The sequence below is a fragment of the Rhea pennata genome, chromosome 1 (assembly GCF_028389875.1).
Source record: "Rhea pennata isolate bPtePen1 chromosome 1, bPtePen1.pri, whole genome shotgun sequence".
In the NCBI taxonomy this organism is placed as follows: Eukaryota; Metazoa; Chordata; class Aves; order Rheiformes; family Rheidae; genus Rhea; species Rhea pennata.
In genome coordinates, this window is record NC_084663.1 from 134,700,272 (window position 1) to 134,722,721 (window position 22,450).

General features: G+C 42.2%; 1 protein-coding gene across 1 annotated transcript in view; it reads right to left on the bottom strand.

Annotated features, from left to right (window-relative positions):
* Positions 1-16,462: 16,462 nt before the first annotated feature.
* The window catches only part of REPS2 (RALBP1 associated Eps domain containing 2), a 97,516-nt gene continuing 91,528 nt past the window's right edge, over positions 16,463-22,450 (bottom strand). The window contains exons 17-19 of the mRNA XM_062577489.1: positions 21,188-21,333; positions 19,013-19,118; positions 16,463-17,115 (exon numbers count right to left, since the gene is read on the bottom strand). Of these exons, the coding sequence (XP_062433473.1) occupies positions 17,047-17,115; positions 19,013-19,118; positions 21,188-21,333 (321 nt within the window). The 3' untranslated portion in view covers positions 16,463-17,046. The remainder of the gene's footprint in view (positions 17,116-19,012; positions 19,119-21,187; positions 21,334-22,450) is intronic.

A 22,450-nucleotide genomic window follows, 5' to 3' on the forward strand; every position in this document is an offset into this window, starting at 1 on the left:
GAAATGATACCATCAAATATGAGACTTTGGTACTAATCAGAGAGATTTGTGTAGAGTCAGTCCAAAAAAAGGCAGCGATGTGGTCAGGAGCTCCTGGATGGCTCTAAGCTCCCTTCGCCATTGCGGGACACAGTTCGCAGTGCAGATGTACATCTCCTTTACAGCTGCCCAGAGGTCAGCAGCAGGCAGGGCTGTGCAGACAGGAATGTTGCTTCTCTTTGGGCAGAGCAGCAATGAGAGACGCTGATGAAGTGGGGAGCAGGATGCTGGCTGACATTTCAAGCATTGCCAAAGTCTGAGTCTGTGGATTTGGATCCAGTACTTAGATTACTGGAGATCTTTCTCCTCTCAGTCTTGGTCCTGATGTAACGGAAAGGACACCAGCTAGGCTTAGTTGCCAAATTCTTTGTTTTTTTCCTGTCTTGTCTTGTCTTTTTTTTTTTTTTTTTTTTTTTTTTTTTGAGTGTATGTTATTTATGGGCTTCAAGGTTTTTGAAGTTTTCAGTTCAAACAGGTTCCAGTCCAAAAACTAAAGTCTCCCTACAGATCTATAACTCCAGGACAGCAAAACGATGGGGCACTGTCCCGCGTCAGGGCAGCGCACACAGGTAAATGCTGATCCTGAGCTGGGAGCAGCGGGAAGCGGACGGTGAGCTGGGAAGTGGCAGCAGTGGGTGTTCTTGCACAAGCTGAGGGAAATGCTGAATAGTGTCAGAAAAGAGCATCAAGAAGGAGGAATGAACCAAACTGGAATATCCTTTCAATAGGTGTGACAAGGTGGCAGGCAGCTTTCCAAAAACACTATGTGCATTTTGGGGATGCAGGTGCAGACTGAGCTGCGGTGGTTGCGGGCCGGCAGGCCCTGGCTGTCCCCACCATTGTCCCCTGCTGTGCCACAGCCTTCTGAGAAAGCTAGACCAGATTTATCTGATTTTTTAAGAATTTAATATTAACTATAATTTCATCAGCTGGGGATATTTCTAATGATTTAAAACAGTCATGGTTTGCATTTTGGGACAAAACAGCATCAATATGCTTTTATTTAAATTTGGAAAAAACACTCAGCTTTTCTGGCCCTTCAGTCAGCACTAAATCAAGGAGGATTAAGCGGTGTACAGTGCATTTCTCATTTGTGTCCATTCAGACTTCTTTTTCCTAGCAGGTTATGCTCTCTCCTCTTGAGCTGACATTACACACCAATCATCACCATTGGTGCTGAAAGCTAGGCTAGCATTTGTGGCAGCAGCTACTTCTTGACTAAATCCCCATGTTTACCTTGAAAAATGCCAATCATCCTCCAGTCTGAGTATCCAAATCCTGTGGAGCTGGTTAACAGCAGCATTTCCCAACTGCAGGGAAAGCATTTGAGCTAACGTCTTCCCAAAGAGGTAACTGGGACAAGAGACAGTAACTGCAGCCCAGGGATCTTTTTACTTTTGGAAGCAGGATGGTCTCACTCTTGTTCTCTGCTCATTAAAGTTTTCTTTTTTAGCTGCCAGAAGTTAAGCATTGGGAGGGGAAGCTATTTTAACTCTGGAGACACTCGACCTCCCAGAGCCTCACTGAGAAGGTGGAGTCACTGGAGGTGATAACAGACTGATTGAGCTTCTTGCTAAAGTCTCCTGTCATCTACAGTTTATAACTGCAAGGGAAATTTGCCCCTCTCTTGAAACAGTTGAGAGCTAGAACTAAATTTTCCAGCAAATTCCCTATGTTCTGCAGAGCTCTAATGTAAGAGCTTTGGAATTTGTCAATCACTGAAAAAATAGATGAAAATAAAAAGAAGTTTACTAAATAAAATGCAAAGCAGAGTAATAAAATAAGCATGGTAGATCCAGTGTTAGTTGTTTTTGTATTAATTTTATGCTGCCTCCACAAATACAATATACCACAGCTTTGTATACTGAGAAAACATGTGCAATGTGGAAATTGTTAAGGAGGTGTGGTTGTAGATGTTGTGTCAGAGGAGGGCTGGTGCTTATGGTCGTCTGTGAAGCTGTCTGGAATTGAGGAATGTGTGTGTCAGCTGATGGAGACCACAGAAGTGATTAGTGAGGAAACCGTTAACACCACTACACGCCAATGCACGTCTTTAGGTTACAGAGTTAATTGTCTTTCTCAAAACTACCTTTCTGAAATTTCACTTTAAAGATCTCAGTGGACCTTGGAAGAAAACATTGTAATAGTTTACACTTGATTCATATTTTCTAAAATCCTTTTAGGGATTAGGTTTAGCTCTATGCTTTTCACAATTACAAAGGCCAGATACTTTTTAATTCCTTCTGAGCACTTTAATGTCAAAGTAAATGGCTAATTCTGTGAAGAGCGAGGTAGCCATGAACTACACTAGTGTTTACTCGTTACCTCCCTTGTGTGCAACAACTTTTTATTTCTAGAGAAGCTTTTTCCTGATTTACGAAATGTGTTTCTCTAAGAGGTCAAGCGTGTATGCAATGCAGCACCTGCCGCCAGAGCACTGATGTGCAGCATCCCTTTGAAATGCTTCTCGTCCCCTTGGAGCAGACACTTGCCCTCCTCCCTTTCAATCATCTTTATTCTACTCGTTACTCATAAGCCTGAAGGAATAAATACAGTGCAAAAATGAATAGCACAAGATTTTATTGGAGGAAGGTGGGAAGGGGGCTCCTCATGTTGAAAACGCTTTGGTGCCCTCTCTACATCCATAGGTGAGAAGCTCGAGCACCTCTACTTGGCAGATGCCCTGTCGGCCGGCCCTGAGCCTGCTCCAGCCTGGCAGGTGCTGCCTGGTGAGCTGGGCTGTCTGTGGGAGGGTGAAGGCAGCCTGACGTGCAATGGTCTGGGTCGCCCAAGCAGCCTGGTGCATCTCCTGGCCCCTCTGAGCCAAACCCACACTGCTGCTCTCAAACTCAAACACTAGGGTGTCATCCCACGAGAAAATTGGGTGCTCTTTCAGGAAACGAGGTCCCAGGCCATATCAAGCTCTTACAGATTTGCTTTGAGCAGTAAAATGGAAATGAAAGGTAAAACACAGCTCAGAGAGAGCAGGACTTTCCAGATGAGAACTACTCAAGCGAGCTGGCTGCTAATCCCTGCCCTTCGCCGGTACCCCAGGAGGACTGCACAGTACTGAGCCAACCTCAGGGTTACTAGGTACTGTTCACTGTGCCAGCATCTGCAGGCAAATTGAAACCAGCAAAAAGTTGCAATGAAATACAGATGAAAAATAAACACTTCATTTAAACAGCTTGTTTTAGTTCAGCTGCTCTGCTCTGCTTACCCTTTGCCCAGCTCTCCCTGCTTTGCAAACCAGAGCGATACATGACAGACATAATCTATAATCAAGTGAGTCTTCTCCTGTTGATAACATACAGGCACCATCAATCCTCTCGTGGCTGAGGCCAACTGGCTCTTAGTGAAATCCTAATCTCGGTCAGGCTTGAGTGAGCTACCTTCTCCTGTAGCTGCAGTAGTGCAAATACCAATCTATACCCACGCATTACCTCAGCAGCTGGGTGCTGGAAAGAGGCAGCTACGGTGCAAGCTATCAAGTTCAGCCAGCGCCCAGAGAGATTGGTGTTTTTAAATGATAGACGCTGGGAATGACAGCCACGGTTGCAGACGCTTTGTGTCTCTGCCAATAGCTGCTTAACACAACTGCAGATTTGCACAGGAGTCAGGCACCAGCAGGTTCAGCCACAGGCAAAGTCCATCATGACCTCAGCTAAATCTTAACTGGAGGAGAGCAAAACTGACTTTGGTTGGCATGAACACCTACAGACTCAGATATTTATTTCAGTATTTTTTTTTTTTAACAGCTGGGCTTGTCTTCTCCAGATATGAGTTTTTTCTTGAGATATTCTGTATTTGATTATCAGCCAGGATGGGACTCTTCAAGCACAGCTGTGATTGCAACATTTCACTGCTCTGATTTCCCGGCCCAGATGGAACGAACTGTGCAAAAACGAAAAATCAAGAATGAAGCAAACTTTCTCAATTTTTCAAAACAGTTCCACGTGAGAAACAGGCTGGGGCAGATGAAGCATGCTGGCGGACCACGTCAAGTGCCGTGGCGATTAGTCACAGTGCTGCAGCGTTGTGACTTCATGCCACGTTACTCCATCTCTGCAGACATGCTGAGCGAAAAGGCTCCTCTGCAGTGCGAGGGTCTGAGCCTGGGGCTGCAATAAATCTGTTTACGGGACTGAATTAAAATTTGGTCCTGCCTTTGTGTGGGCAAAAGCTGTGAATTCTTACCATGTCCAGAGCCAATTTGGCTATTGAGTTGCGACGTGGGAGGTGGTATGGGTTTCCTTGCTCACTTGCCTAAGGGGTGGCAATGCCAGAGTCCTGCCTGCCGTGGCAGCCGCCCCAAATCCCCGCAGAAACCCTGCTGACAAGGCGAGCGCCTGCTTCACGCCACGCCACTGCTTTGGGAAATAAAAGCTCTGCGCCTGTTACCTGCAGAGGAAGCTACACCTGCATTGCTTAAAATCCTTTACCTTGAAGGAGGGGTGAGAGCGAGCGGCAGCAAAGCACTGTGCAAAGGCCGCGGGCGCATGCCTCCCTCTCCCCACCGCGTCGGACAGGTCGGACCAAGTCTAACGAGATGACTGCAAAACAGGCATAGGCGGGCAGGGAACACCTCTGCTTCTGCGTGCTGCCGAAACACTGTACGCCGTGAATGCAGAAGGTTAAAAGGCTTCGGTTTGGGGCGGGGGGGGGGGGGGGGAGAGGAAGGGGAAGAGGGCTAAAACCGGACACGCGCTCTGCTCGCGCAAATGTCCCCTGACATTTCTTTGCAGAGTCGAAGCACAGGGCGCCGCGACGGGGCACGGCGGTTCATGCGCAAAGCTTGCAGCCGGGGTATTCCTCCTTCCTCAGCCCCTGCCCTGTGTCGCACTGGGGTGGGGGCAATGCGAATAGGCTGCTGACGGGGTCCACCTCACCCCACGGCGCCCGCTTAGCACCAGGGGCTGCTGCAAGGCAGGCTGCGGCAGAGGTGGATTTGGACCCAGATTTCTATGGCTCATGCCCTAACCCCCGGACAACCTTTTCTCTCTGGGGGCAGGCATCTGAAAGCAAGGCTTGTCTGCAGCATCGGTGGCAAATACTCAAATGTCACGACAGTAAAGACAGCCTAGAGCACTTTTTGCTCTCAGAATTAATCAGACTCTTTCCTTGGGATAATATTTGATTAGCGCAACGGCAACCCATTCCATTAACGTGGCTGTTTACGAGCTGCTGACCATCGCCAGCACAGGCAGTTGCATGCTGCACAGCACATCGCCGTCCAGGGCTCCGCTCCTGCCCCAGGAGCATCGCCGCAGGTTCCCAGTTGTCTTCATGCAAATGCTGGATAAAGTCCAGATGGCTCCGTTTCCTTCTCAGCTGGTTGCAGAGAAGAGGGAAAGGTGTCCTGGACCCTCTGGAGGGCCAGAGGATGCAGTTTACAAGCTTAAAGGAGCGGATTCCTAAGAGCGCAGGATTTCAGACAGTTTTATGGAGTTCTCCCCATTGCCTGTGCAAGAAAATAATCTCTTTGGTGAGCTCATCCCGTATTAGCTTCCTGATTCCTCTCCCAGACTCTTGAGCCAGGGCAGGCCATACTTCATTAGTTCACTGAGCCCTACCGCACCTGCCACATGCATGTTATTAGGTCACCACTGATTAAATAATTCAGCCTCTCTGAACCGATAGTCCTCCAGAAAGTGGGTTACAGGCTGAGGTCAAGCTTGTTTGCCCCAAGGAAGGCTGGTGGAAATGGCCAATGCTGTTGGGCTGGGAGAGGAGAAGGAATTGCAGCAACAGGCTGACTTGGTCAGAAATACGGGCTGTGATATGTGTTCTCACAGTGCTTTCAAAATGAAGATCGTGGCTCTCCAACCACACCGAGACACAGCAGCAAGAATTCAGCTTCACAAATTTTCCCAGTAGGAACACCCAGGTTGATAAATGTGATGGGTAAAAAATACGATAGGAGCTAAACATTAACTATATGCAGGTTACAATTCATAACCAAAACACTGCAAGGAATGTCTTCTAATTCCTTTTTGTAGACCCGGATACTGTTGGAAATATGAAAGTGATGTTCCCATTTCTAATGGGACGGTATTGACCTTGTGCTAGCAGTCCCAGCATTGAGGCAATCTTGACAGAAAAGGTAAGCCTTGGAGCCGTAGGAAAATACAGAGGCTGTACGTTTTCTCTTTTCTGGAGGGCCCTTTGAGGTCACGACTATCAGCCGGTGGAAGGAGGCTTAGAAGAGACACTGGAAATATCCCCTGCGTAAACAAAAGTGGGAGCTCCATTTCCAGTCACGTGCGTCTGACAACTTGTACAACCTCAGCTAGCTGTCAAAAAGAGGATAGGCTTGAATAAAATATTAGTGATTTTGATGCTTAAAATAATTGAATTCGGACAAATAAAAACTGCACACAACAGTGAAGTGTGACTTGAAACTTTTTTTTACCTGTTTTTGAGACTGAAAAGGGTAATATTGAAGCTGTTTGAGTTTTTTCCATACTGCTAGTACATAAACGCTAGGTACGATGCTTTGGGATGGCAGCAATGCTGTTTCTTGTGTATCAGCATCTGCATTCCTGCCTATTTGCTCTCTCCAAGTATTGATCGTACTTCTTAAATCTCCAGTTGCTTGAAGCAAGCGATTACATAAAACTAAGCTTAGATTTAACTCAGAAAGATCTGTGGTCAAGCAGTAAAAATATGCCCTGAATAAAAAGTAAAGATTCAGGAGACAGAAACCAAATTAAAAGGATTTCCCATTTCATTTTTACATGTCAGTGTTTTTAAGCCTACCTTGCGGTTTGAAAGCGTGGTTCATAAACTCGAATCACTGAGGCTTCTACCACTTTGGCTGACATCACATAACAAAAGTGAAAAATCAAATCTCTCAGAGAAAAGTCATTTTCCTGCTAACTTCTTAACTTGCTCAAGGACTCCCAGGCTTTAATGTACTTTTCCCCATTTACAATGTGTTTTTACTTTTATATTTCACTCAACTTGCACAATTAAAATATAGACCAGTCTTTCTGAGTGCCATGGCTAGTGTGACCTACAGAAATCCTGCTTTAAACCTTTAGCACCTGCCTACACCAAACTTACACACATAGAAGCAGATGCACATTCAACACAGCACTCAACTTCCCATTGTATTAAAAGATGTTTAATAAAATTGTTAAAAAATGACAACTACTGACACACATATCTAGGCTGAGGATTAATGTAAATAATCTGTAGCCTTCTAACAGATCAGAGGATTACACTGTATGCTATTGCGCAGTCAAGAAATAATCAACCTGATTTCTTTTATATAAAAGCTAAATTTGAGGCCTGAATTACTATTTCTTCCCACATGATAAAAGGCTGTTACATGAGGCAAAATGTGTAGTGATTCTGAGGACAAAAAATGAGAGTAACTCTCAAAAGGCTTTGCAAAATTCAAAGAGGAGCAACAAATACATCTATTTAAGGGAAATAAAAATTGAGACATTTATTAATTTTATTAGTGCAAATTTTGATATCTCATTCCTCTCCTGCCTTTGATCTACCTCTTCTTCTTAAGACTAATAGATTAAACTGTCAATGAGGTACTTCAGGATGTAAAACTACTTGCAAAATTGTCTTTCTCTCTGAGAATTTCCCAAGCCCGGCTCAGCTTTACCTATTACCATAAGCTGCTGAGTAGCTCCTGAGGTTGGGATTTGCATTCTCAGGAGATGCACACAGTGATGCAGTTATCTGAGGGAGCAGAAATCAAAGCATACAAGGTCAGAAGACAATCTTTATCTGTCTGAAGACACAGATTTTTTAGCAGTATTTTTCAGTGAGATATGAGCTCTCAGCCAGCTAAGGCCTGAGGTTTCCTCTCCAGTTCAAGCAGAAACTTTTCCCTGCAGCTCTCCAAGAAATGCGTGTGTACCTGTCATGGGACAGGGTGGCTCCCATGAGCTTCTGATGTTTTTTTTTAAAAATATATTAGTTTAAAAATGATGCCTCAGGTCCAATGAAGCATTGAGGAGAGACAGATTCATTCACACCTCCTTTTACTGAACTGTAGAGTTATTTGCAAATTCTCATTCAACTTTGATACCTCTCTTCCGTTCCAAGGAAAAAAAAAAAACAGGAGGCAGAAGTTGGGCTAACCAAACCTCTGCTCTTGTTGATGGAAAAGATATACACCAGCTTCTGGATTCCAGCTTATCCTCACAGAGCTGTCAGAGCGAAAAAAAAAAACTGCTGGGTGTCATGATTTATTTTACAGAGTCATTGCTTTAGAAATGAGGCGACAACACACTGGCTTCAGTTCTGGCTACCCTATTTGTAGGGAAGAAGAAAAGATCCGGAGAGAGTCAGCAAAAATAACAAAGAAACGTCTGAGAACAGACAGACAGAACAGATGGAAATGCCTCTGTTTCTACTGAAGAAAAGTAACACAGGAAATGCTAAATATATATGTGTATCAAATGATCAATAGCAAATGGAGAATAAGGAAGAAACTTCTGTAAAAAGTTCTTTTTGTATAGAATATATACTGCTGAGTGTGTGTTACAGGTATTCCTCTATTCATTTAGGCAAGACAGAAATTGCTATGGCCAAAAGTGAAGCAAATGTAGGCTGTAGCACTTCATGCTTTAAGTGTCAGAGATGCTGGAAGAAATACCGATGTATTGGCCAAGGTGGTGGTCATAAAGGCTTATTTATTTTACCATCTTTGCTAGCTTCATGTTTTTTTCTGTTTCTATCAATACTTTTTGATACTGCCCAATGTCAGGGTTACACACTGGATTAGAGAGGCCAGTCCAGAGCAAGAGTTCTGCATATTCTGCATTAGTATTGTTATTGTTCTCAAATATTATTTCTATAACTTCTCCCAAATTCTATCAAGCACCCTCACGTTTCTGTAGTCACAGTTCACGGTCAGCGCAGGCTTTTGCAGATGAATCCAATACACACTTGTAAATCCACAGTGAGCTGCTCAGACAAACTCAGCCCACCCAAAACCTGATGAAGCCACCTAATGCTTAATCACCTCCTGCCTCCTCAGCCAAAGTCACCTCCCAAACCAGAACACAACTGTAAATCCAACCAAACACTTTGCACACGAGAGCAAGACCAGCCCAAGTCTCCCTCCCAGGTGACAGGTTGAAAGCAGGGATGGCCAAGGAGCATCTCTGTTCTGGTCAGTCTTGCCAGTTCACACAAAAACAAGCAATTCAAACCCTTCATGTTTTCCTCAAACAGCACCTTCATTTCTGTGGCTGAACCACCGTTGTTAATTTTTTGCGTGATGCCCCCAGGCTTAGGCTCTGATATCTGGGTTACGGTACCGAGCAGACCGTGAGATCCCACACAGGCTCGGCCACCTCCCTTCTTCACTGCAGTTGCAGGAGGCACAACAAGTTCAAAAACTAAACCAATGACTGAAACAAGAGGGAGGAGTAAGAAAGTACGAGCGAGCAATCAACCCACAAAAAGTTAGCTTCATAGCTAAGACAGGGGAAAGCAAACTGTATTTTTCTTCCTCAGATTAGAGCTTACCCATGCTGGTAAAGAGGAAGACATTGCCGGTCTGCGTCTGTCTCGGCTCCCGTGCTGGCCTTTCGGTGTGCCATGCTTGACGCACGTGCCTGTTCATTGCTCGCTGGTGAAGTAGCACCACGTGCAATTAATGGTCAGTGGAGCAGCTCTAATTGGGGCACGATTACAGTTTAAATAACTGCTTTAAATGACACAATTATTCCAGTATTGGGAAAGCATTCAAAGCAACAGCTCTTTTTTGCCATCTGGTATGGTACTAAATACTGGAAACAAACTTTTTCCAGGGAGTGCTCTTTTAATCCTCAGGAACATTTTGGCTGATACTTCAAAGAACGGAAGATTTTGCAGTCTCACTTTCTTTAGTGCCCAGTTGGAGATACCCTTTTCTTTCGGTGTAGAATGGTATCTTATAGCAAGGTTCCCTCCAAGCACTGATCACTTTTGAAAATGTACACTTCGATGACCCAAGGTGATGACTGCAAAGGGAAATTACTGTGAGATTTCATTAATAAAATAGGAAGCCATTATTTTTCATTGAGGATTTAGTATCCTTTAGGAAAAGCACAGGTGAGATCATGTGCTTGCCTTTCTCTCTTAGATAAGAGCATGGAAATTATAGTAAACAATGCAAGCTTTGTATCAGCCTGCCGAAGGCAAGTATCGCTGACTTAACGTACCACAGATCTGCGACAGACAGCATGAACTACCTAATTGTTTAAATGACCTTGGAACAAAATAATTTGTATATCAAGTGGCAGTCCTAGGTATAAACCTCCTCAGAGTGAGGTACTCAGCAGATCTTTTTTAAGCACATTATTCCTTTGTGCTAGGTGGAACAAGACAGTGGAGATACAGTGGCTTTTCTGCTGCCTCAGAAGCACACTTGCATCAACTTTTCCCAGTTCACGTCTTCCCTCCATCCCGGTCCTACCAGTACTGGAGAGTTGACACAACCCTTCCTTTTCCTCTTTTCTCCTTGCCAGAGGCTGAGATCCTATAATTTGCTATCCCAAGGCCAGACATACCATCTATTCCACTACTGCTCTTCTCCATAGGGCGAGGACGTCCTGGTGAAGGGCTTGCACAGGAGTGTGAAATTGGGTGCTTTTACCTGCATACTTACCAGCTACTACACCCAGCACAATGATGCGTAAGTTCCTTTCATGAACCAAAGACAAGTAAAAAAATGTCATTTTTTGTGATGTGTGGGAAAAGCCTAGAAAAGGAAAGAATTCCACATCTTCTTCCCCCTCCTTCAAAAACCAGATAGATGCAATACATAGCCTTGATCTTGTCTGGCCCATCACATTTCCAATGCATAAAGCAAGCTCAAAATGTCCTCAGATAAGACAGTCTTCCTAGCTCAAGCTATTTAAGTTAACAGTCAATAAATGTAAACCAATTCAGAATTTCACTGGGAATACAGATCTGGCATTTATCACAGCGGACTACTGGGATAACACAGCTGGGACACAGTTATTTTCACTGCTTCCAGGCATGTATCTAAAAGGAGTGTGCTGAAGGAAATACTGGGGAGTTGAGAGTTGACTGCAATCTGATCTTAAATGCCCAAGGTCTTCCCCTCCAAAAGGCATTTGCTTGAGGGTATGCAGTGCCTGTGAGGCTGGCAGGGGGGGCCAAACAGGAGGAGTGATGATGCAGAGACCACCAGGTGAAAGAGCTCTGGCCAAGTGATGGTTTACAGATAGACAGGAGGGGCTTTTTCATTTGTTTTCTTTTATTCAGCTTGGCTGCAGAAGCCACATGAGTATCTCGTCTCAGTAGGCACAGAGGCACCAACGATGGAGGGATAACCTGTGGGATTAGCCCACCTGGCATGTTGAAAGGGGACAAAACATTTCAAGGAGAATAAGGAGTAAGTGGAACTCTACAGCAACAACTGCTATATAAAAAGGAAAACTTGTAAAGTAGCTCTATCTTAAAACAGGGAAAGGATAAAAAGGTATTTTGAAGCTTCTTAATTTCTTTTCTGACCCATTTCCACTAAGAATTGTTTTTTTTTTTTTTTTGGACTGGGAAGGTGCATCTTTTATTCTTTAACAAAGATTACCGGAAACATGAATTTAAACATGGAGAGCCAATCTAGAAGTGCAGGAAGGCACTCTAGAGTACCATCTAATTGTAAAAATTAAGGATGGAATAGTCATCTAAATCCATTCTGCTGCCAAAGCAGAATAGTTCCCTACAGTATATTTACAAGTTTTTAGCGCCTTGGCTTTATGCCTCACATGCATCAGAGACATACTTTTAGGCCAATAAAATATCCCTTGTCATTGCTTAATGCTATAAGAATTAATTTGCCACTAATTATTTCTTATTTTAAAATCCTGCTCTTTGGATAGCTGTGACATAGTTCTTAAAAATTTGCAGTAGTTTAAGAGTAGAACTGCACCATTCCCTCCAGCTCCCTGCACATAAAGGGCAGATCTTCAAATATGCTGTACTTTCCCCACTTTAATTTTAACTCTTGCAGCTGACCCACACTCCCTAGGATCCAACAGATTCTTCTGGCAGCCTAAGGGAGAAAAAATACCATGATTTGGAGGGGGTGCTGATAGGGACTTACTTGACTTCTCACTGCTCCTGTTTGGGCACCCCCGGACTACCCTCCAGAAGGCCTGTTCCTTCACGTTTATACTGCTGTGGCTGGAAAAGGTGTAATCATGAAAGTTAGCACTGAATTCTGACCAAGAGAGGCCTGACAAAGAAAAGATGAAGTCTCAACTTGATTGAAATCTAAGAAGATATGATTTCACTCTCAGTGAGTCTCTCTCAGTCTCTCTTGCACACACACAATCTCAGCGTAAGTAATTCCATCTTTTATAGTCGAAGGGTCGGCCTTTTCAACCCTGTATTTCTTCTGTAGCAAGTCACAGGTTCTGCTCTCCCGTTAGATCTGTACAACCGGCATCCTAAACAAACCACAAAAGCAAGGCAATTTGAAGTTATTGGATACTTTTATTTTAATGCAGCACCCAGTTTTATATCACATACATGGACATTCTGCAGCTGTGAAAACAAATTGCTTAAATCTGGCTATCTGCTTTATAATTTAAAATTCAAATATTTAGTAGCCCCAGGGTATTTTTTTTTAGATTAACAAGGATAATGCTTGCAATACCATTTTTCATATAAAAAAATCAGTATCAGAGTAAAACATAACACACATCCTCATAGCACATTATCATGAAGATAACTGGACAAAGCTTCAAAGTACATAACTTTTTCTTAAGGGTATTACATCATTTGGGTTTTATTTCCTGAAAAACTATTTTTTTTCACCTTAGTCAAAAAATATGTGACTTCATGAGGACCTCTTTTCCTTCTGACTTTCACAATACCAAGAATTTTCTTGTCAAGGACTGTGCGTGCTGAAGGCTAAAGGGCTGATGGTAGTGTAAAACTGACACTCCTCATACACTGGCAATGAACTTTTATGGACTCTTTCTCCCAGTCTGGGAGCTCAGCTGGGAGAAAAGCAGCTCATACACCAGGGAAAGGTAATTTCCATATTATGTCAATCCTAAAAGCTTTCTGTGAAGAGTTCCGAGCCCCAGCCATCCCTCTGGGGTTGTTTTACAGCACAAGCCATCCTCTCCCCGCGCTGGTTAACCCTGATAGCATCACACTTGTAATATCTGGATGACAGTTGAGCAAGTTCCTCTCCTTGATGTAGCAAAAGAATTCCCAGAAGCAAAACATAAAAATAGTTTGGAGATAATCTTTTGAGTTAAAAGGATATTTGTCAACATACCATTAACAGGGCTGTATTCACCGCTGACTGACGTTTGTGCTATGTCAGTCACATGAGAACTCTCTGGAAAGATGGTAATATTTCCGCTGCATCCTAGTGTTAATTTAGTGATCAACATCCTCCTCCTAATTATTAAGGACTGGTGCTTGCAACAGGCATTTTGTTTAGGCTGATGCCTCTGAAATGGAAACTGTTCACCTTGCTTAATACTAGGTCATTATTTATATTTAAAGGCTCAAATAATGATAGCTTGGTCACAGGACAGAGGCAAAAATCTACACTTTGCTGGACATTTTCCTTTTTTCACCTGTGAATTACCAAGTATCGAAACAAGTACTTCATAGAAAGGTATTAGGTTTAATAAACATGAATGAGTCCACAAAGAAATGCATGATCAAAAGAAAGATACTTAAACTGAAGAGGATCCTTATCTGGGATGTTTAAGAATATTTAGTTGTCCAAATCAGGATAGCTGTAGGAAAGCGAAGATTTAGGAAGCAGCAGCGGACCATGGGCACTGCCAGCCTAGGGGTCAGCACACCCTGTCGGGTGTGAGGAAGCTGTGTTTAGCTCCTGTTCCCAGGCAGCCTCCCTTACCGTGATCCTCCGCTCTGTGCAAATACCCAAAGAATCAGTGAATGGAAGAGAGTGAGCCCTGATGAGCAAAAAGGCGCTCTCGCCCCTGGTAGGGCTGCAAGCTTGGACAGGCAGGTTCTCGTCCCTGTTCTAGGTCAGGTAGAACAAGGACCTGAAAGCTCACTGCTCTCCTGCAGCCCAAGAAGTTATCTTAGATATTAAAAAAAATGGCTGTGAAATCTCCCATTTTGACCAGATGCTTTGTCTTGGGTCTAGGAGCGTCTCCCATCCAAAATTTCATCAAGCAAATGTTTCTGTAAGAAGTGGTGACTCCTCTGAACCCTTGTTTTTCCAGTGGAAAAATACTTCTTGAGAAACTTAGTGGTACTGGACTTAGATGTAAATTTGGACCAGCCAGGGTACATTAATAGTAGCCATGGGCATGGCTGTGCTGAGCAACTGGCTGCCAGAAGCAGTACCTGTAACTTCATTATGCCTTCCCGCTCCCTCTCAAAATGGTAACAACCTCCCAAAACAAGAGTCACTTTTTCATTTTATATAGATTACCATGATTGCTGCAGTACTGAGGCCTAGAGGAGAATAATTTCATGCATCATATATATAACACATTACCATTTCTCCTTGAATATTTTGCTTTCATCTCTGTATAAAGCAGTATATCATCATCACAGCTGATACCACACCAAACTGAACATAAGATCAGCTATTATTCCAGGCCTTGAAGCCGAGTGGAGCATTTGATTGCACCTCTAAAAATATAACTTCAGTAATAGTTAAATTTTAAATTTATTAACTCCTGTAGTAGAGTAATAACTGAGTAAATACAGCACTGACAGTTATCCAGCTATCCTAATCTATAATGAACAGAAAATAATTGTACTTCATAAGTGAGACATCCAAAAAAGCTATGTGAAATAGACTTTTCAACTCTTCCCTTGAACAACATCTCCTTAATGGTTAACCCAGGTGAAATAAATGGAGGAAGCTCTTATCGAACACAAGAAAATTGTCAACAGCCTTAAAAATGCAACTTATACATTTCTTTGTAATCACTGAAAAGCCTTCCTCCAATAGTTACTTTTTAACCAAATGACAGTGTGAACACTAAAAAGCAAGCAAAGAGCATTTCACTTCCTTAAAGTTTCAGTAATCATTCAGTGTAATGAGCAAAACAAACAAACAAACAAAAAAAGATGTTAACTTCTAAACACTACCACTAATAACCAGATAATAACCAGAGCCTAGCAGTTCTTTTGCAGCTCAGAGGCAAAGTTTGCAATTCTAGTATTTCGTCATGGACCATGAATGACCATCTCCCTTAAGCTATGGAACAGTCACACAGGCAGTCCCAAATCCAAAGAAATAGCTAAATAGTTATTATTGTTGACACAGTGATGCTTAGCTGAATTAAAAGTAGTATGTTACAAAAATAGACTTTCAGTAACAATTGTGCAAATGCTTTTTTTTTCCAGCTTTGGATTTATGGATCTATATCACACATCCTTTCAGCAAAAGTAGTCTGTTTAGCCACCTTTTTAGGCATTTATGTTGATGTCATTCTTGTTTATCTCTAAGTAAAACTTTTAGCTGTTTGATATCCAACTGCAACCACTGGTTATTTCAAACCTGTTTCTGCTTTCTCCCTGACCCAAGGCCATTCATTTGCTGCAGGGAGAAAGCATCATCTCAGAAATGGAAGAAATATAATGCACATTTTTTGAAAGCCAAATGCATACACTTAAATTGGGTCACTGAACAATAGGATATGAAACACATCCAGCGTCACATTTAAGGGGGCTAACAGGCAGGTGACATTCCATTGCAATGAAGCATGCAACATACTCATAAAGGCAGCACGGCTGACATCGTTACCTATGAAATTATCTGCTGAGTATTGGACCAAGAAATTAAAAATTAGTTAGCTGGCTTCCACTGCTAGAACCGAGACCTAATCCAACGACCATTGCATCTATGGAAAAACTTCCATGGAATTTATTTGGCTCTTCATCAGACCCAGGTTAAAAATTAATCTTTGCTTCCTTATTTAGAAAACAGATGGGCATTAGCAGCTTCACCTTATCAGTAGCACCTGCAGTAAGGTGCAAATGAACCTTAATGATAGCATGCTGTAGGAGGCAATTTCCATCGCAGCATTTTATAACCTCATATACAGGACTTGTGCAATCTCATTTCTTGTACACATCCTTAGAACAATTCAGCAGCTATTAAGACAAGAAAGCAGACTAATACAAACATACATAGAATAGGTTTTATAAAAGTGCTGAGCAGAATGCATTTTTAACCTCCTAGAAGAACTACACTGTTGATTTGAAAACAAACAAGAAAGCAATAAACCAATGATCTCAAACATGCTAACAGTTTATAAGGACACTAGCAGTTGCAAGCAAGTGATTAAACACTGGTGATAGCAAACAGTTATAGCTCAAAAAAAACAGATTTTTTTTTTTTGTAATTTCCAAAATAATCAAATTTTAATATTTTTTACTGCTCTTTCATATGATTTGATACTTATAAAATAAAGTTCCTCTAACATTAAAATACATCCGTGATTGAATAATAAACAGTATTAAGAAAATAATTATCTGACATGTGATTGTGGATAAAGACTCTGCATGTCCAGTAAGTTTTATTCTTTGTTTTACTTTAAACCCACAGATACTCTGCCATGATATACTCCTACAGGAATAAGTAACATCCAGGAACTCACCTCAGAGAGTGAGTTTTAAACAAGAATTCTGGAATTGTACCTCTTAATAATTGTGGCAAGAGGTGCTCCAAGGATGCATATAAATCAGGAATTCTTTACATAAATAAAATACTCTTAGGCTATTTCCTTTCAGTGGTCCACATTTACATGTTAGACTGGGAAGAGGGTGGGAAGAAGGTAAACCATCCCCCACTCAGAAATATCCTACAGTTTGATATTTATTTTCTGTATCTTCTTCATCTGCCAAGGCCAACATGCACAGTAGGTCACAAAAGAGACCTGACAACCTGTTCTTCCCCAGTGCCGTCACCTCGATGAAAGCTTTACGCAGTTGTGCTGTGCTCTTATCGTTGCAAAACTCTTGGCACAAGCATTCTCTTACTGCCGCTGAATAACTTGCCAAAGGTCACAAGACTGTTACAGGACGTAGCTGCTCCAACTGTGTTTCCAAGGCAATTCGTTCCTTATGAACTTCCTGGAGCATGGAGAGAGATGCACTGTAAGTTTTGTGACACTCACATGCACTAGTAAAGAGCTGTGCAGTAAACCACGAGCATTTACTAGACACAAGGCTTTACTGTTTACATGGCACTCTGTGTAGTCTCAAAACATTGTATAAATACCTGACAACTGTTCTTCACAACAGTCAGAATCACAGAGTGGGTGAGGTTGGAAGGGACCTCTGTAGATCATCTAGTCCAACTTCCCTGCTCAAGCAGGGTCACTTAGAGCATGTTAGACAGGGCTGCATCCAGGCGGGTTTTGAATATCTCCAGAGAAGGAGACTCCACAACCTCCCTGGGCACCCTGGTCCAGTGCTCTGTCACTCTCACACTGAAGAAATTCCTCCTCATATTCAAACGGAACTTCCTGTGTTTCAGTTTGTGCCTGTTGCCTCTTTTTCCTGTCTCATGGGACAACTGAAAATAGTTTAGCCCCGTCCCCTTGACACCCTCCCTCAGGTACTTATATACACTGATAAGATCCCCCCTCAGGCTTCTTTTCCCCAGGCTGAAGAGGCCCAGCTCTCACAGCCGTTCCTCACAGGGCAGGTGCTCCAGCCCTCTGATCATCTTCATAGCCCTACACTGGACTCCCTCCAGTAGTTCCATGTCTCTCTTGGACTGGGGAGCCCAGAACTGGACACAGTACTTGAGATGAGGCCTCACTAGGACTGAGTAGAGGAGCAGGATCACCTTCCTCGACCTGCTGGCAACACTCTTCCTAATGCACCCCAGGATACCATTGGCCTTCTTGGCCACAAGGGCACATTGCTGGCTCATGGTCAATCTGTCATCCACCAGCACTCCCAGGTCCTTCTCTGCAGAGCTGCTTTCCAGCAGGTCAGCCCCCAACCTGTACTGGTGCCTGGGATTATTCCTCCCTAGGTGCAGGTCCTTGCACTTGCCCTTGTTGAACCCCATGAGGTTCCTCTCTGCCCAGCTCTCCAGCCTGTCCAGGTCTCTCTGAATGGCAGCACAGCCCTCAGGTGTATCAGCCACTCCTCCCATCTTAGTATCATCAGCAAACTTGCTGAGGAGGCACTCTGTCCCTTCGTTCAGGTCATTGATGAAGATGTTGAACAGGATGGGATCCAGTACTGAGCCCTGGGGGATGCTGTAGGTTTAATGGCAAGAGAATGCCAGTTCTGGTCACTATGTTCCATTTCCAAACCATTGAGAACTGGAAGTATTGTGGACAGTTACACATTTAGCTCTCAACCCCCAATAATAATGTGTGATTAGTGACTGATGTCAGCAGTTTTAGAAAGAACCCTGTAACATAAGTTCACCTCTCTTTCCATACCAGTGTGTTGATAATATGCAAGGGAGAAAAAGCTGCAGGAGATAAGGTTTGTACTACCCTTGGTTTAAGACACCAGAAAAAAAAACAATGCTCATAATTATAAGAAAGTAGCTCCTTGAGAATACTTTAAAATACAAGCCAGACGACAACATTAAAAATCAGTCTTAGGTATTCACTTAAAGCACAGTTCAGCCACACTGTTGTATATCGAATGCCTGACTTCTGGAATCAGTGTCTATGTGGCAAAAGTGATCAGAAAAAATTAAAAGTTCTGCTTGAGTTGCTCATCTGCCCTGTGTGATACCATCACATTATCTAATTTTTTCAGAAGCATAAACCTGCTCTAACTGACAAGACAGCTGTATGCACACAGGCATAAACAGTAGAGTTTAGCTCTTTCTACAAAGTCTCATTCTACCCACACGTACTGCTAGCTATTCTCTTCCAGAGAGTAGGGAATAATGCAGTAGGTTTCACCTGAAAAAGGAACAAGATGCTCTGTTGGAGGTGACACATAACTGATTGCCAGGAGCACTGTCATCGGGATTTTTCAATGCATTCCTTACCTTCAGCTGCTGCTGGAGCTCACTGTTCAACCTGGCTAGCACAGCATTGGCTTCTTTGTTTTTTCGTATGGCAGTCTGAATAGCCCTTTTCTGCTTGGAAGACTGTCTGCCAGACAGATAAATACAAAACATTTCAATTAGGAGCCTCAATAGCAGCTGATGCCAGAAGATCAACCATCCATTTTGTGCTTCTATACACACTGGACTACACTTTAAGGAGTAGAAACTACAAATCTAAGGAACAAAAATATAACACTGAAGTCAGACGGCTGAATCAGGTGGACTGTTTGAAAGTAAAACGGTCACACTTGTTAAGCTGAATGACAAACATTCTAGGCTGTCTCAATTATTTTAAAATCACTGGAGTCTGATTCAGCCTAATAATAATCCTTGCATAGTATTTTTTGAAGAATCTTTTCTCTAGCTCTTTTTCAAACAGTAGAGTTTAGTGATTCATAAGCAGTTAACAGAAAATAAAAAAACATTTTATTTGGAAAGAAAGGACATCTGCATGAAAATATTGTCTTAGATTTTTCAGAGCACAGCTGATTCTGCTACTTGAAAAATTAATCTTTTTTTTTTTCAAAGCAGTCACTTCCACAAAACCATCTGATGTCACAAAGAGAAACAGGTAGGTGAATTACAGACTTCCCTCACCTCTTTTGCTGCTTAAAGAAAGATTTTTTTCCTGTTATTACTACTGCATAGCCCATGGTAAGTGGTTTGGAGTAAATTACAGTTAAGCAGACAGGTAGAAAACAAGACAGTTCAGTACATAAGAATCAACTTACCAACAGAAGTAAAAACAGGAAAAAGGAAAGAAAGCATAAAATACCGGCTGAATAAGCAACCCCTCTTCTAAATAGATTATTTAAAAGTCTTACATGAGGCATCAACAACTCTTTAACGACAACATAGTCTAAAACAGATGCCCATCCTAAATAACTCCACAGTGGTACACCCCGTTAGCTCTTTCTTTAAACAGAGCTGATGGCAGTGATCTTTGCAACAGAACTGCTGTTTCCTGGAATAAGCTAGTTTTTATGCAATTATCTTCCAGCAAATTGCTATTTTTCTGCTTAACTATTTTGCTTCAAACCACTCTCCATAGGCTCTAGAGTAATTATGATAGGGGAAAACAAAACAAACAAAAAAAACAACACAGAGATCTATCCCCACCGTCATTTAAACATTTTAGGAAAGATGCAGACGAGACTGGATTAAGTTGAGAAGTTAACAAATGTTGTTATCTTTCTTTGAACCACTACGGCGCACACATTCCCAAAGCACAAAACAGCACTTTGAGGGCATCCTAGGAGTCCTATTATTCAGTCTAATCTCCAATTTCGCAGCACAGATTCAGACTACTGATAAAGTTTGCCAAGAAAAGCTTGACTGATTTGGGCAGTGTGGCTTTGTTTCAGATTGAGCTAGATGTCTTTGAAAGGCTTTGAGTGAAGGCAAGCCATAACATCTGTGCACTGTTTCAGCTGCGGGAGACGTATAGGCCCTAAAGGCCTTCAAGTGCCTTCACTTACCATGCCTCAGTAGTACAGCTCCTTCCACATAGCTATCAAATAAATATACGCTGAAGTCCCTAGAACTCTTTGTTCGTGACAGCTTCAGCAGTTACACTGAGGAGAGCAAAATAACATACACTGCACTTGGCAGTTATTGGATTGTCATGATGTCTACGGCTCAGCTCATACCAATGACGAGCTCATTTCTACCATTCCTTGCTATGGAGAAATACCACAAGGATATGACCAAGCAATCTGGAACTCCAGTTCCTGCACATTGAAATGATTGTATCTGTCAAAATGAATGAGTAAAATTAATAGACTTGTGCAAAGTGAAAACACACACTCATAGAGTTAAAAAGAGATCTCTGCTAGAGATGTTGGCTGAACAACGAGGCTTGATCTTCAGACATGCTTAATAGGCAGAGAGGTGGGAAAATTGGTACATTTTGAAGAGGCCATCAATCAAATACTACCACTCACAGTCAGTACAGACTTAGTCTGTATCTGAGTGGGCAAATCTAGATCTCAGAGGCCTGTATCTCATGATGAACTTGCAAAACTGGAAGCATCAAGCACAGGAATTACACAAAAAACAACCCCAGTTACATCAGATCTCATGGTGCAGTTTGACATGCTTGGTATGGGTTTTTACTTTTGGACTGGGAGGTGAGGCTTAACTGCTGGCAAGGAAGAGGTCACATTTATGGTGGGAGAAAGCTCGGGGTTCTCCAGTGCCTGCGTCTCAGGCCGGAACTTCCTGCGGACGGGTTTGGAGGGCGGCTGAGCAAGCACCACCTCCTGTAAGGGACAAGCACAGTAAGGTTAAGTCAGGCAATAGATGTCCAGTTACTAAGCCTGGGAAGATGCAGAAATTGCTGATGTCCAATCTAAGATTTCATAATTTAAAGAGGTAATTTCATAATTTAAAAAAAGCTTAATTTAAATTTGGTAAAAGCCTCTTAGTTTTTTTTGACTTTGTTCAAAGAAACAATAACCCCTACAACCCCCTAATGAATGAAGCTATTACACTTCTGTTTTGTCTTCACCTGGGTTACAGACTCCTCAAAACTGGACTGTACAGCTCTATGTACAAACACATACACTAGTTCCCAATTGGCTCAAAAGCATTTAAATCAAAGTAAGATTTACTTTTAATTGTGCATATCTGCTAAGAATTGATAATCAATCACTTGCACCTCAGTTTACTGCCTTGATGCCTCACTCTTTGGCATGGATTCTCTTCCTTCTTTTCCTCCACTCTTATATGAAGCAGCACTGAAACTAGCCTAGAAAAACACATGTGTATAATTATCCACGCAAAATTAACATGTTGAATGTGTAGATGATCAGGTTTTTTTCTTGACAGTTTGCCTTGAAGAGATAGTCTGACTTATAGGTAAAACAAAAAGTCTTGGATTTTTATGTCTTTAACAGTAAGAAGAGTTTTCACTATTTTAAATTAAGACAGCCTTTCTTTCACAATGGAAGTGGTTTAAAACTTTATAGCTGTTTCAATACTGCAATATAAATATGCTACTTTTCAGTGACTTTTATAAGATCTCTTTTACAAGGGATATACGCATTATTGTCCCATTTCATGAACGAGAAAGCTAAGGGTAGAAAAAAAGATAGAGTGACGTGACAAAGGTATTTAGTGTCACAGTCAAGAACAGAACCCGTTTTATTTTCACTCATGCAGTGTGCCTTTTGCTGGACTAGGCTATCTTACTATGTTTTGGCCAAATGCTAATAAAATAGGAAAAAATTAAATGAGGTGGCCTACTTTGAACTGAGCCAGCAGTCTTAGGAAAAAAAAAAGGTATTCAGCCTGGCTCAGCAGAAGAGATTACTATGAGTGATATGGAATGAAAACAACATAAATCCATCAATAATTAGAATTAGAATTATTAGAGGA